Source organism: Lactuca virosa, chromosome 1 (genome assembly GCF_052849685.1).
Source record: "Lactuca virosa cultivar CGN04683 chromosome 1, Lactuca_virosa_CGN04683_v6, whole genome shotgun sequence".
NCBI classification, from domain to species: domain Eukaryota; kingdom Viridiplantae; phylum Streptophyta; class Magnoliopsida; order Asterales; family Asteraceae; genus Lactuca; species Lactuca virosa.
Genome location: NC_136426.1, coordinates 137,776,593 through 137,790,890, shown reverse-complemented (window position 1 = coordinate 137,790,890; position 14,298 = coordinate 137,776,593). Strand labels below are relative to the sequence as shown.

Genomic DNA, 14,298 nt, shown 5'->3' with positions numbered 1-14,298 from the left:
TGTTATGGACCCGTTTAAAAAAAATCTACATCCGAGAATGAGAACCAAACCGAATATAATCGATTTCAGTGTCTCGATCAAGTTTTGCACCTCCATTTCCTAGAACAATATGCTTGACACCAAATGTGGTTACATGATATTGCCACATTTGAACTACAATATATTGAGTGCTATAAAAGAGTTGATATGGCATTATAAACTAATGTGATACATTGCTTTTCATCTTTTTTTTTCTTATATATATTTCATCTTTTGGCATGATTATATCTCTTTGACATAATTTGAAACTTGTGTGTTATCTCGGTGAACGTAGGTCTGTCTGTTGGATCATATGACCAACACTCTTCCATTAGTGTCTTCCATCCATGATCACAACGTTCCGGGATTGAAGGCCGTAGTGTATTACTCACAATCCCACCTTCATAACAATTTTGGAGCTTCAAATTTTAATAAATAATTTCTACATATATAAAATGTCATTACAAAACCTATTGTTGAGATAATGATCCAATTTCATGAACATATCTATATAACACTTTTGGAGTACCCATTGGAATTTTAATTTTGAACTAATATTTTTCATTGTTGGCTAGATGCAAGAAACAACAATGTAATTTCATTTATTTACCTTCGTTTCTTTCTATTACAACAATGTACTTCAATATAACCAAATAAATAAATAAAAATACATTGCTATTTCTTGCATTAAACCCTTCAATTTAACCAACCTTACCCATTAATAATAGCTTAAATTGACCAATTTTTCACGTAAATGGGTTGACATTGAACTGTTAATATAATATCAATTATAGTTTTGAAAAGTGAGAGCTTACCTATGATGGCCCCACAATGCATGTCTGCATAGGGCTCCTCTCCAGTCAAAATCTCCCACATTGCAATCCCAAATGAAAATACATCAACCTGACAACAATCATAGAGATTAACAAAAAAAGATATGTAGAACTAGATTCAATGATATAGGGTAATTTACTATTTTGCCCTTACTTTCTCAGAAACCCTAGTACTGCTACCATTCAAAAGCTCAGGCGCCATCCATGGAAGTGTTCCTCTTACTCCACCCGACACAAGTGTGTTTCGTTTAATTCTTGATAAACCAAAATCACCAACCTGGAATTTAATTGTATAATGGTATTTTAAATGTAATATTTGTTACTTGAAATATTATAGATTATAAGAAAATAGATATGAATTACCTTGCATACGGGTCTATGAGGATCTCCCAAATTAACAAGCAAGTTTTCACATTTTAAATCAAAATGAACAATGTTTTTCCAATGCAAATACTCCATGCCAATTGCAGCATCTTGCATAATTAGAAGCCTCTTTCTCCGATCAAATGATCTGCAACATATATGTTAATTCTTCATATCCATTTTTTTAAATAAGTAATAAATTGATGTTCAACTTACTTATCTTTTCTCAATAGAACATGTCTAAGTGAACCATTAACCATATATTCAGTAACAGTGGATAATGTTCCCCCGGGCCCATCTGGCACCACACCATAAAGTGCCACAACATTTGGGTGGTGAAGTCTTGAAAGTATCTGAGCTTCTCTCCAAAAGTCTTTAGTCTAATAAAAGAATCATGGATCAAAACTAATCTTTCTTTATATATAATTTAGGTTAGATGCAAGAAATATCAAATTACCAATCGCTCTTGCTCTGATTTTTTTGCTGAAAAACAACTTTTTTTAATCCTTTTTATAGCAACGTCTGTTCCCCTCCATTTACCATGATAAACAGTTCCAAATGTACCAGATCCTAATTCATGTAGTTCCTCAAGATCAGCATTTTTTATGATCTGCATCTAAGGAATCCTTAGTTAAAATAAGCTAAAATCTTTATTTGATTAAAGTTTTTTAAACTTTTATTTATTCGCCCTATTTGTAACAGGAGAGAGCATGAATTACATCACCTGCAGACCATGCATCCCAGCTTCAACTTCAGCTACTGTTGTATGGTGTTCACCCTTCACTCCTTTCTCATCCTCAACATCCTAAAACTGGAGATTAATCAAATTGACCAAATAAAATTACTAAATAAAATGAATTTCTATAAATAATTTACCTTGCTATGAGATTGAGCAACAATCTCGTTTTCTCTGTTTCTAATCACTAGAACTCCATCACTTGATTCATCTTGAACATATGGCATCACTGCTGCAGATGAAGGGATGCCAGGTGGCTGATTATCAGTTACATCTTCAACAATAACAGGAAACTCTTGGACACTATCATTTTCCACAAAGCTTCCAAAACGAGAAACGTCATTATTAATGGCAGAAGAAACAGCTGGACTTGTAATGATGACGTCATTCATATGAGGGGCATTTTCGTAATTTGATCTCGAAATGGACCCGCTTCCACTTCTGTTAGATGATAAGAGAACACAGTTTTCAGCATACACGTCAGCAATTCCCATTTCTGCCGATGTGTCATGATGCCATCCAGAAGATAGGTTGAAGATTGCATTGCTACTTTCTGTTCTAACAACATAATTTTGATTATTTGAAGGTGGATATACATGGTTGTGCTGATTTTGATGTGGGTCCCTTATATCTTGACTCCATTCAGTATATTGATTGCTAAAATCAGAAGTTATGATAGTTGGAGGAAACTCAACTTCAGATGTTTGACTTGTCTCCTTTATCATCTCTTGATGCACGAAGAAAGGGTTTTCATGTTGGGTAGGCATTAAAGATTGAACCATGTAATCTGCTCATAGCGATAGTAGACAAGGGGAAAATAGTCAAATGATGAGGACCAAATGAGAAATTAAGGTCATAAAACATACCAGATTTATCATGTGGGAAAACAAACTTTTTTGGCTGGATTGCAGATTCATTATTTACAGGTGTTTGAACATCAACATTGCCATGATCATTGGCATGATAAGAAGTAAGATCAAGATGATAAGAGCTCCCATATGCTGGTTGTTGATCCACTCGATCTCCATAATTAAGCTGACATGGCATCTGAGGTGGCATATATGACGTCATCACATTAACAGGAGTCCGAATCACCTGATTTTGATTTGTTAATTTCATCAAATTCAATGAACTGCCTTCAATTGGTTGAAGAGTTAGAGATTCTTTACTAGAAATCTTGCGAGCACATTGATCTTTCATGCCATTTACAGCAACCACATACTGAATAGAACTTGAATCATTAGAATCTGAACTCTCGAGGTCGTTTAAATTTATAAGAAAAATACGTAATCTTTGAGACCCTTTTTCAAGTTCATGATATTCATCTATCATATGGTGAAAGTCTTCATTAGAACATACGGATATTAACGCATCAAGATCCTCATCTGGAAGTTGATACTTGATTGTATGAGGGTGGTTGCAGATATATGAAGTTTTATTTATAAGTTCTTGATAATTTAAATCTTTTCTAATAGATATAATCCGTGTCTCCCCTCCAACATATCTAAGCTTCCCATCACTTGGCCTTGGTAATATTTTCCCACCAAAACTACATAAAAATTTCATTTTTCCAGAAGAAGAATAATCAGAATATGCATATTTTTCTACTTCAACCGGAAGTTGAAGTCCTATGTGAGGATGATCTTCATAAAGAATTTGTGGGTTAGGATTGAAATGAAACCCTACTTTCTTTTGTTGGTATGGATCTGTATATGTGTTATGATCTTGAGGGTATTCTAAGGGGCAATCTTCAAGATTTTCTAATAAATTTCTTGATGATTGACTTTTTATGTAAACTTGTTGAGGACATTCTTTGGTTGTTTGTATGATTCTTCTAGGTGTGCGTTCTCTTATAAATTCTGGGGAAAATTCTTCGCCTGTTTGTACAGATAGATTGCGTATACGGGAGTCTAGATCACTTTCACGCCTTGTTATACCATTATATACATAAGTACCTGAACTACCCGAAATTTCATTTGTCATTGTCTCAAATAAAACTGATGACATAAAGATTGCTCAGCAGTGAATTAGCATTATTGTAGTCTTGCAAAAGATGCACTTTATAAGGGCTTGATATTCCAAAACAAGAGATGTTGTGGTAGGAAAATCTCAACTGAAATGGGCTTCGGATTAAAAACTATACCCCTTCAAGCTGTTGTTCTTCAATTTCTTATCAAATTATGAACAAAAAAGGATTGCACGTCTTCATTTGACTCCAATAAGTTACAATTCAAAGCATCCTGCAATCAGAAAACCACTGTCGTTCAAACATTTCATCGAACAACTTATCAACAATAAAAATCCACAAAGTAAATCACATTGCATGGAAACCAACAATAACAGGAAAAAAAAACATGGTCCATGGAGACCTTCCGTTTCTAAGTTTTCTTTGAGAATTATGACATAAATTTGACATTCCCGTATGAAACATCAAAACATAAATTTAAGATGAATTATTGAGAATCGATGGTTACCTGCCATTTTCCCCATGGATTCAATTAGATTGAGGTTTCATTATCTAATCAAACCCTCATGGGGATCAGACAGAAAATCCGATTAGGGATTTCGGTTTTGTTTATTCATGAGGTGTAAAAAGATAGAGGCAGTTTGATCTTTCATAATTGTCAGGATTACGCGCCACCAACCGATGAAAAAAGTGGGAGGCGGGTGGGGGTACCCTAACTAACTTATGAATTGGGATCATATATTCGTATGTTTTAACGGTTGCAAAGTTTAAGAGTTTTTGGTAAAAATAGAGCGTAGTTTTTTTTTCCTTTGTAAAAATATATGTCTTTTTGCTTGGGACCCCACCAGTTTATCGACTTTAGAATTAAACAAAATTCAGATTTTACATTTTTGGTCCTTTAGCTTCTATCTTATTTTTTATATAGCTTTTATTATTAAAAACTCTACCTTTTAACCTTATTATATGTTATATATTAATTACTTTATTCAAATTATATATTATACATTAATTACTTTATTTAAAAATATGTTCATGTATTATTTTTAGGAAATTATATTTTTAAATAAATCTAATCAACATCTCCAAATAAAACACCAATATTGAATATATTACATTGTTACGAAATTACAAAAGCATTTAAATATGACATTACATTATTAAATAAGCATTAAACAACAATACAAATTAAGCACACATTTAAACATAAATTAATAAAAGTACATACTTCACATGACATTGTATCTTGGTTGAGAATTTGAACAATTTCTTCGATTATGACCAGGTTGGTGGCATAGTCCACATTTGCGAGGTTCGTCGGGGTGGCGAATGTCCATCTCATTACGAAAACGGTTTGAACGTCTCCGACCTTGATGAACAGAGAGTTTCGAGTAATATGCTTGGATCTTCCGATCTGACTCTAACTAATAATCAACGTGAGAAAGCGGTACAAAAGCAGAATTATACTAATGTTTATACATCATTGTAGTGTACACATTATTCACAATAGAAAGAGGGTTATCCCCTCTATACCGACAAACTGAATGAGCATGAGAACACGGGAATCTTTCCATTTTCCATTTTCCACATGTGCATGTTTGTTGAAAATAATGGACAGTATACGTATTTCCTCTGGTGCCATTTATCCGTAACTTTGTAACAATTATGTAGACGCCTTCATTGTGATCAAACTCGGTTAAATTATGGCTTAGTGTACGAGTGTGTTGGTTACAAAATAGACGCCACATACATGATGGTAGAGGTGTATTGCAATTTGTTGCAACATTACTATGCTTTCTAAAAAGTTGCACAATTGTGTTGAATGTAAGGTCAATACACACCCTAATCAGTAGATGTCTTGCTCCCCTCAACGCATTGTTCATACTCTCAGAGATATTTGTTGTTAAGATACCTCATCTACGATTTTCATCATATAAAAGACACTACTGGCTTTTATTGATTTGTTTTAAATACCGTCAAGCTTCAAGTTTGAGTTTTTTGACTTCTCTCATATTTGTAACAAACTTCCTTTTCTATACGCTGCTCCCAGTAGTCCAACATAATTTTTTAAGACTAAAGTTCTTGTACCTTTTCATTAGGTAAAGGAAATGCTACATCTGAGGGATTGAGCTCTGACACTTCAAAATTACGTAGAAGATCTACATAATTGGGTGATTTTCCTTCGGTTTGCGGTCCGAAGAAAGAAGGGCAGTCCGAGGGTTTTCGGTTAAGGCGAGAATCCTCGGTTTCTTGGGTGATTTTCCTTCTAAACTTTACACACTTTAACACAAGATTTATCCTAACCAAAATCATTAATTTAACTTTATTAAATTAATCAATACACAAGGTTGACTTTAATTTGATATGTTTGACTTTGGTTGAGTTTTTACAAGATAAAAATTAACGGGTTGTCACATAAAGTTTCCAACTTTACCTTCCAGAACCACTCCGAATGCTCTAAGGCCCTTATCAAAGGTTGGAAAGCTCCAAAGCTTAGCCATTTGGTCCAAGACTTTAGGGATCTGGATGATGGGTTTTAGATAAAACAAATAAACTAGAAAACAATTCCTAAGTTCACATGCAACCTACTTTGGATCTATGTTTTAACTATTGAACATACAACTTTGAATTGCAAACAAGAACCCTAGAGGAGAGAGGCTAATTTCGAAATTAACAAACTAGGGTTTAGGAGTTACATACCTTTCAATTGTTATAGCAAACAATTGATAATCCTCTTGATCTTGATCTTGATCTTCTTTGAAGCCTAGCACCACAAATGTAATGCCTCTAATGGAATCACACCCAAGAACTAGCAAGAAGGAAACTTGGAGGAGAGAGGGTAGAGAGAGTATGCAATTTCAGCCTAGGGTTTCTTCCCAGAAGTGGTGATCGATTTGGAGAGCTGGGAGGCTCCTTATATAACTAAGGGATCTAGGGTTTTGGGAAAACCCTAATGCTCCTTTGCTTAGGGCTTAAGCAAACCCAAGGGCCTTATCCAAAGCCCCCTTGGACGAAATCCTTAGGGTTTCCCCTATAGATTTCGTCCACCTCCTTCTAAGGAGATTCTAGAGCCTTCCACTCGACTATTAGATAATTGCAAACTAGTCCCTGTACTTTACAATTAATACTTTTAACCCCAAAATTAATTCTGATTAATTTCTGGCTAACTATTAATTAAACATAATGATTTCTAATTAATATATTAATCTTTTAACATATTAATAAATCATTTATATATATATATATATATATATATATATATATATATATTAATTTATTAATCTTATAAATTAATATCTCTCCTTTCATAATTTCCTTGTCCAGTTGCTAGGTTGAGGGCAACCCAAAAGGACTGTGCTGCTATCAATTCAAGTACATACCAATTATAGTTATGGGCTTAGACACCTAATCCAACAGTCTCCCACTTGGATAAGTGTGTAACTATAATTGCTAGTATGCCTTTCTAAATTTGACCAACAAATTGTAGCTTCCAAAAGCTGCTGCCGAACTCTGACCCAGTCAGTTACGTGTCCTAAGATAAGTGATCATATAATCCTTCGTTCTGCATGATATCCCCAGACATAAGACATGGAACGTAATCAATCTCTTTGTCCAGAATCTATGTTTCCCGATTTTTGATTTGTGATGATGTAGGACTTCTAATTGAACACATCAATTTAGTCCTGGCTGGGCCCAGCACATAAGTCAACACCAAATCATCAAGGGGCCCACAAATATCGCTTTTCCGGTTAGGGCAAAAGGAACGAATAAACGCTGACTCATATGCTTGTATCTTTTACTCATCAAATTATATACGACAATACGTTTTATAACACCAAGTTACTGATGCGTTTTCATATCACCAATGTATAACCGACTTGTAAATTACAACTCATATATCTTTGTTTCAAGATTATAAGATATTATCGTCTCAGTATTACTAGTGATGAATTCCATGAAGTAATACTCTGAGCGAGGGTTTATCCAATACTCGAATCTTAATTTCTGAGTACTCATGAACATTGCAGCAATTCTATTGCCATGTCTATCCTCAGACAATCTGCAATCCAATTCACGACAGTCTTAATTCACTACTCACTTCCAAAAGTACGAGCAACTGTGGAGTTTGAATAATCTTATTATTCAGGAAGTAAAACATGCAAAATATGAAACACAATAATAAACAATTGACAGAAGGCAGTAACCAAACTTATAAACAATACTTATTATTTAATCACCAAAAGTCAATTACATTTACTTTGTTACAAGTTTCAGAACAAAACTAATCTAACTACTAAAACTAATATCATCTTTCAGTCCTATGCTCCGTGCATGTTGAATATGCTTAGCCCTACTCAGACCCTTTGTGAGGGGGTATGTTGGGTTATCTTCAGATGATACCCTCTTTACTACAATATGGCCTTCTTCCACTCTATGTCTGATAAAATGGTACTTTCTGTCGATATGTCTGGTTTTACCATGATCTCTTGGTTCCTTTGTCAAGGCAACCACTCCTTCATTATCGCAGAACAGTTCCATAGGCTCCTGGATGGTTGGAACAACTCCGAGATCTCCGATGAAGTTCCTCAACCAAGCTGCTTCTTTCGACGCTTCACTCGCTGCTATGTACTCTGATTCACAAGTAGAATCAGCCACCGTATCTTGCTTGGAACTTTTCCAAGTAACTGCTCCTCCATTCAGTAAAAATACCCAGCCTGATTGAGAACGGAAGTTATCTCTATCCGTTTGAAAGCTGGCATCACTGTAACCATCTACTCTCAAAGTATCACTGCCACCAAGCACAAGGACCCAGTCCTTTGTCCTTCGCAAATACTTGAGTATATTCTTAACGGCTATCCAATGAGCTCTACCCGGGTTTCCCTGATAGCGACTGACCATGCTCAAAGCAAATGCCACATCAGGGCGAGTACATGTCATAGCGTACATGATCGATCCGACAGCGGAAGCATAAGGTACACGACTCATGTCATCTATTTCCTCATCTATCTTACTTAATTTGGTATTGCTCTGGATAGGTAGCTCTCCCTTCTTGGAATTTTCCATACTAAACCTCTTTAGTACCTTATCCAAGTATGTGCTCTGACTAAGTCCAATTAGTCTCTTCTTTCTATCTCTCAATATTCTAATCCCAAGAATATAGGCAGCTTCTCCAAGGTCTTTCATGGCAAAACAATTTCCAAGCCAAGACTTAACATCTTTCAAGGTCGGAACGTCGTTACCAATGAGTAATATGTCATCGACATATAACACCAGAAAAGTTACTATACTCCCACTAGCCTTGATATACACACAGAACTCATCTTCACTTCTAGAGAAACCAAACTCTTTGACTTTCTCATGGAAGCAAAGATTCCAGCTGCGAGATGCTTGTTTTAATCCATAAATGGATTTCTCAAGCTTGCATACTCTATTGGGAAACTTTGCATCAACAAAACCCTCTGGCTGATTCATGTAAACATCCTCAACCAACTTCCCGTTAAGGAAAGCACTCTTGACATCCATCTGCCAGATTTCATAGTCATGAAAGGCAGCTATGGCGAGCAATATCCTAATAGATTTAATCTTAGCTACTGGCGAGAAGGTCTCATCATAATCAACCCCTGAGGTTTGAGTGAAACCTTTTGCAAATGTGTGCACATTTCCATCCATGTCTGTCTTCTTCTTGAAGATCCATTTGCATCCAACTGTCTTACGACCTGGTGCACTATCAACCAAATTCCAAACTTGGTTGTCATACATGGACTTAATCTCGCTGTCCATTGCCTCTTTCCACTTGGAAGCCTCTGGGCCTGCCATTGCTTCCTTGTAAGTGACTGGTTCATCCAAATTCACCAGTGTCCTATCACTAATGAATGTGTCACCATCTGAAGTAATATGAAAACCATACAACTCAGGTGGCACACTCACTCTAGTGGATCTTCGAAGAGGTAATGAGTTATCAACTGGTTCAACAGGAACTGTTTCCTCTGGTTGAGTGCTAGTGTCATCTAAGGTTCCTTCATTGGCTGACTCTCGAATTTCTTCAAGGTCAATTGTGCTCCCACTGTCCTCTTTGAATATGAGCTCTCTTTCCAGAAAGACTCCTCTTCGTGCTACAAAGACCACGTTTTCACTAGGTCTGTAGAACAAATATCCAAAAGACTGCTTTGGGTAACCAATGAAAACAGATTTCTCACTTCTAGCTGCTAGCTTGTCGTGAGTCTCTCGTCTTACGAAAGCTTCACAACCCCAGACTTTAATATGTGCTAACGAGGGAACTTTCCCCGTCCACATTTCGTGAGGTGTTTTGGCAACCTTCTTTGTAGGGACAAGATTGAGGATGTGAGCGGCTGTCTCTAAGGCATACCCCAAGAAGTGAATAGGAAGCGAAGCACGACTCATCATAGAACGAACCATGTCTAACAAGGTTCGATTACGCCTCTCAGCTACACCATTTAACTGTGGTGTCCTAGGAGGAGTTAATTGTGAGACTATCCCACATTCTTTTAGATAGTCGTTGAACTCGATACTAAGATACTCCCCGCCTCTATCGGATCTAAGTATCTTTATCTTCCTGCCCAATTGATTTTCGACCTCATGCTTAAACTCTTTGAACTTTTCAAAGGTTTCTGACTTATGTTTGATTAAGTAGATATAACCATATCTGCTATAATCGTCAGTGAAAGTCACATAGAATCGATTAGCATCCCTTGTGGTTGATCTAAAGGGCCCACACACATCTGTGTGTATGAGATCCAACAGACCTTCACCTCTTTCACAAGACCCTGTGAATGGTGATTTTGTCATCTTTCCCAAAAGACAAGATTCACACATATCATTTGATTTTAGGTCAAATGATTCCAACACTCCATCCTTTTGGAGTTGGGCTATGCGCTTCTTGTTAATGTGTCCAAGACGACAATGCCACAAGCATGCCTTGTCTACACTTTTAGACAAGTCAATATTAAATACACTATTTCCTAAGCTATCAACACAAGTCACTGTTTCATACACACCATCACAAGGTAAAGCTTCAAACACAAAAACACCATTCTTATGAACAGAAATTGAACCATTCAAATCATTAAAAGAATATTTGAAACCTTGTCTGAACAATGCATGAAATGAAATAATGTTTCTCGTCATCTCAGACGAATAGCAACAATTTATTAAATCTAATCTAACATCATTACTAAGCAAAAGTTGATAAACTCCGATCTTGGTCACTGGTGAAGACTTTCTGTTTCCCATGATCAAGTCTATCCTTCCTCGCTCTATCTCCTCACTTTCCTTTAGCCCCTGCAAATCAGAACAGATATGAAAACCACATCCTGTATCAAGGACCCATGAACGAGAAGATAATGAGTTATTAGAAGAAATAGTGTAAATACCTGCCGAAGATGGCTTTACTTTGCCATCCTTGATATCTTGCAGATATTGTGGGCAAGATCTCTTCCAATGCCCCTTTTGATTGCAGAAAAAGCAAACGACCTCTTTTGGATCAGAAACATGGGGAGTGGTAACATTAGGCTTAGCCTTTGGGCCATTACCAGATGACCCAGCTTGAGCCTTGCTCTTCCAGTTTTGCTTAGGAGGACCTTTGCTCTTCCAGTTCAGACTCATCAAGCTCTTTGAGCTCCTTTTCAAGAACATATTCTTTGTTCTCAAAACGAAGCGCCATCTTGATGTTGCGCATCCAATCGTTATAGTTAGAGCCATCCATAACGACTTTGGAGCAGATATTGAGCAAAGAGAAGTTTTGGTTGGAGGAGGATGAAGCAGAAGTGTTTCCAGGAGTAGACATTTGAAAAGAAAGAAAGTTTTAGTTAGATTTCAAGATACCTTAATATAATAACCCAAAGATATAATATCAAGGTTAGGATCCAACTATGAAGATTCACAACTTAGAAATGGGATGCCGAGATCCAAGTGTAAATTTCATAAAGGTAGGTGAATGACGATTCACCAATTCCACCATTAGACGAAACAAACGAAGTGAAATTCCTAATTCTTTTGAGATACATTGAAACTATTCAATGGCATGTTTTAATCTCAGATTATGCTCTTCTATTTGTGACTGGGATGCCGAGGATCACAAACAAGATGTGAATAACCATGCAAATGTGCTTGGTAACCTCATTGTCTTTATCATTAACTATTGATGTGCTGGTAAGCCACACACGCTCCATCAAAATGATAATTATGAGATACCCACTACTCTTTATTAGTGCCTTTTAGTGTGCTGGTTAACCACACACGCTCCACTAACGACCAATAAAGCATAATGTGCAATTTCATGGATTAGCATACTTTTCACATTTTTCCTAAAGTAACTAGAGTTGGGATTTTGTAAAACAATGTTCTAGTACTTTCTTTAATAGCATTATACTTTTAATGAGAAGTAGTTGTCCTATCAAATCCGTTCTGCTAACGACCCTCCACTAATCAAGGAAGCAGTGGGTGAGAGTGGACACCCATTCAACTACCATTTTATAGGCAGTTTCCTTATACCCCCCTTATAGACTAGCTTCGTGAATGAGGCATACTAGCGATTTGACTGACCATATTCTTATACATATATAATATTAAACTTTTAATTATAATACATATATAAGGTATGTTTTAAACTTTTTAAAACTTTAAGGTTTATATAAATTTCGAAAATTAAACTATTAATTTAAATTTAAAATAAACCAAATTACTAGATTTAATGTTTATCTATTAATTAACTTTTAATCAATTTATTAAATCTTGTAAGGATTATCTAATCAAATTAATCAATTAATTTAATCCTAATCCTTATCCCTCTAAATTTCGAAAATTAGGGTAAAGGATAATTATCCAATTAATCTAATCAAGTAACAATTATCCAAAACAAGAAACCCTAAAATCACTAGGCATATTTCGAAATTCAAAGGGAGGAGGCTAGGGTTTTCAAAACCCTAACCCTAATTTCGATTAGGGTTCTTTGGAGGCTAGGGTTTTCGAAAACCCTTTGAACCAAAACCCTAAAATCGAAAATTTGGCCTTTAGGGTTTAATGGCTATAAACCCTAATTTGCAATTCAACAATTATAGCAATTCAGTTTAAAACAAACCTGGCTCTGATACCACTGATGAGTTTTAGATAAAACAAATAAACTAGAAAACAATTCCTAAGTTCACATGCAACCTACTTTGGATCTATGTTTTAACTATTGAACATACAACTTTGAATTGCAAACAAGAACCCTAGAGGAGAGAGGCTAATTTCGAAATTAACAAACTAGGGTTTAAGAGTTACATACCTTTCAATTGTTATAGCAAACAATTGATAATCCTCTTGATCTTGATCTTGATCTTCTTGGAAGCCTAGCACCACAAATGTAATGCCTCTAATGGAATCACACCCAATAACTAGCAAGAAGGAAACTTGGAGGAGAGAGGGTAGAGAGAGTATGCAATTTCGGCCTAGGGTTTCTTCCCAGAAGTGGTGACCGATTTGGAGAGCTGGGAGGCTCCTTATATAGCTGATGGATCTAGGGTTTTGGGAAAACCCTAATGCTCCTTTGCTTAGGGCTTAAGCAAACCCAAGGGCCTTATCCAAATCCCCCTTGGACGAAATCCTTAGGGTTTCCCCTATAGATTTCGTCCACCTCCTTCTAAGGAGATTCTAGAGCCTTCCACTTGACTATTAGATAATTGCAAACTAGTCCCTGCACTTTACAATTAATACTTTTAACCCCAAAATTAATTCTGATTAATTTCTGGCTAACTATTAATTAAACATAATGATTTCTAATTAATATATTAATCTTTTAACATATTAATAAATCATTTATATATATTAATTTATTAATCTTATAAATTAATATCTCTCCTTTCATAGTTTCCTTGTCCAGTTGCTAGGTTGAGGGCAACCCAAAAGGATTGTGTTGCTATCAATTCAAGTACATATCAATTATAGTTATGGGCTTAGACACCTAATCCAACACTGGATCCCTCCTTTCCAGAAGAGTTTCTAGTCCTCAAAACGTTCCAAAGATGGAGACTTTTTGGACATACATGTCCAATGCATGTCCTTAAGTCAAAATGGCCAAAAAGGGAAAAAATACACTAAAAACCCTTGCATGGCATCCTTGCTTGGCCAAAAACTAGATCTAGCCCACCTTGGGACTATTTTGCCCTGGAGATTCATAAAGTTGCAAACTTTATGAATCTCATGCATGCAATCAACAAGAATAATGGGAAATGAAGAGTAAACTCAAAATCTAGCCGTTTTCTAAGATAAAAATCAAGTCTTGAAGACTTACAACAGTCCACAAGATGATCAAGCTCAAGAGTGAGGGTTTGGTTTGCTGGATCTCCTCCTTCTTCTCACTATCTCCTTCTTCTTAAGCTCCACAA

General features: G+C 35.9%; 1 protein-coding gene across 1 annotated transcript; it reads right to left on the bottom strand.

Moving 5' to 3' along the window:
- LOC145106825 (RAF-like serine/threonine-protein kinase 20) lies at positions 1-4,616 on the bottom strand. Its single transcript, XM_079043758.1, has 10 exons — positions 4,425-4,616; positions 2,817-4,190; positions 2,091-2,737; positions 1,939-2,019; positions 1,672-1,824; positions 1,431-1,594; positions 1,215-1,362; positions 1,006-1,128; positions 834-921; positions 1-418 (listed from the first exon to the last, which is right to left on the bottom strand). Exons 2-10 carry the CDS (start codon positions 3,955-3,957, stop codon positions 246-248), a joined length of 2,718 nt encoding a protein of 905 aa, XP_078899884.1. The 5' UTR covers positions 3,958-4,190; positions 4,425-4,616; the 3' UTR covers positions 1-245.
- Between the last annotated feature and the right edge of the window lie 9,682 nt (positions 4,617-14,298).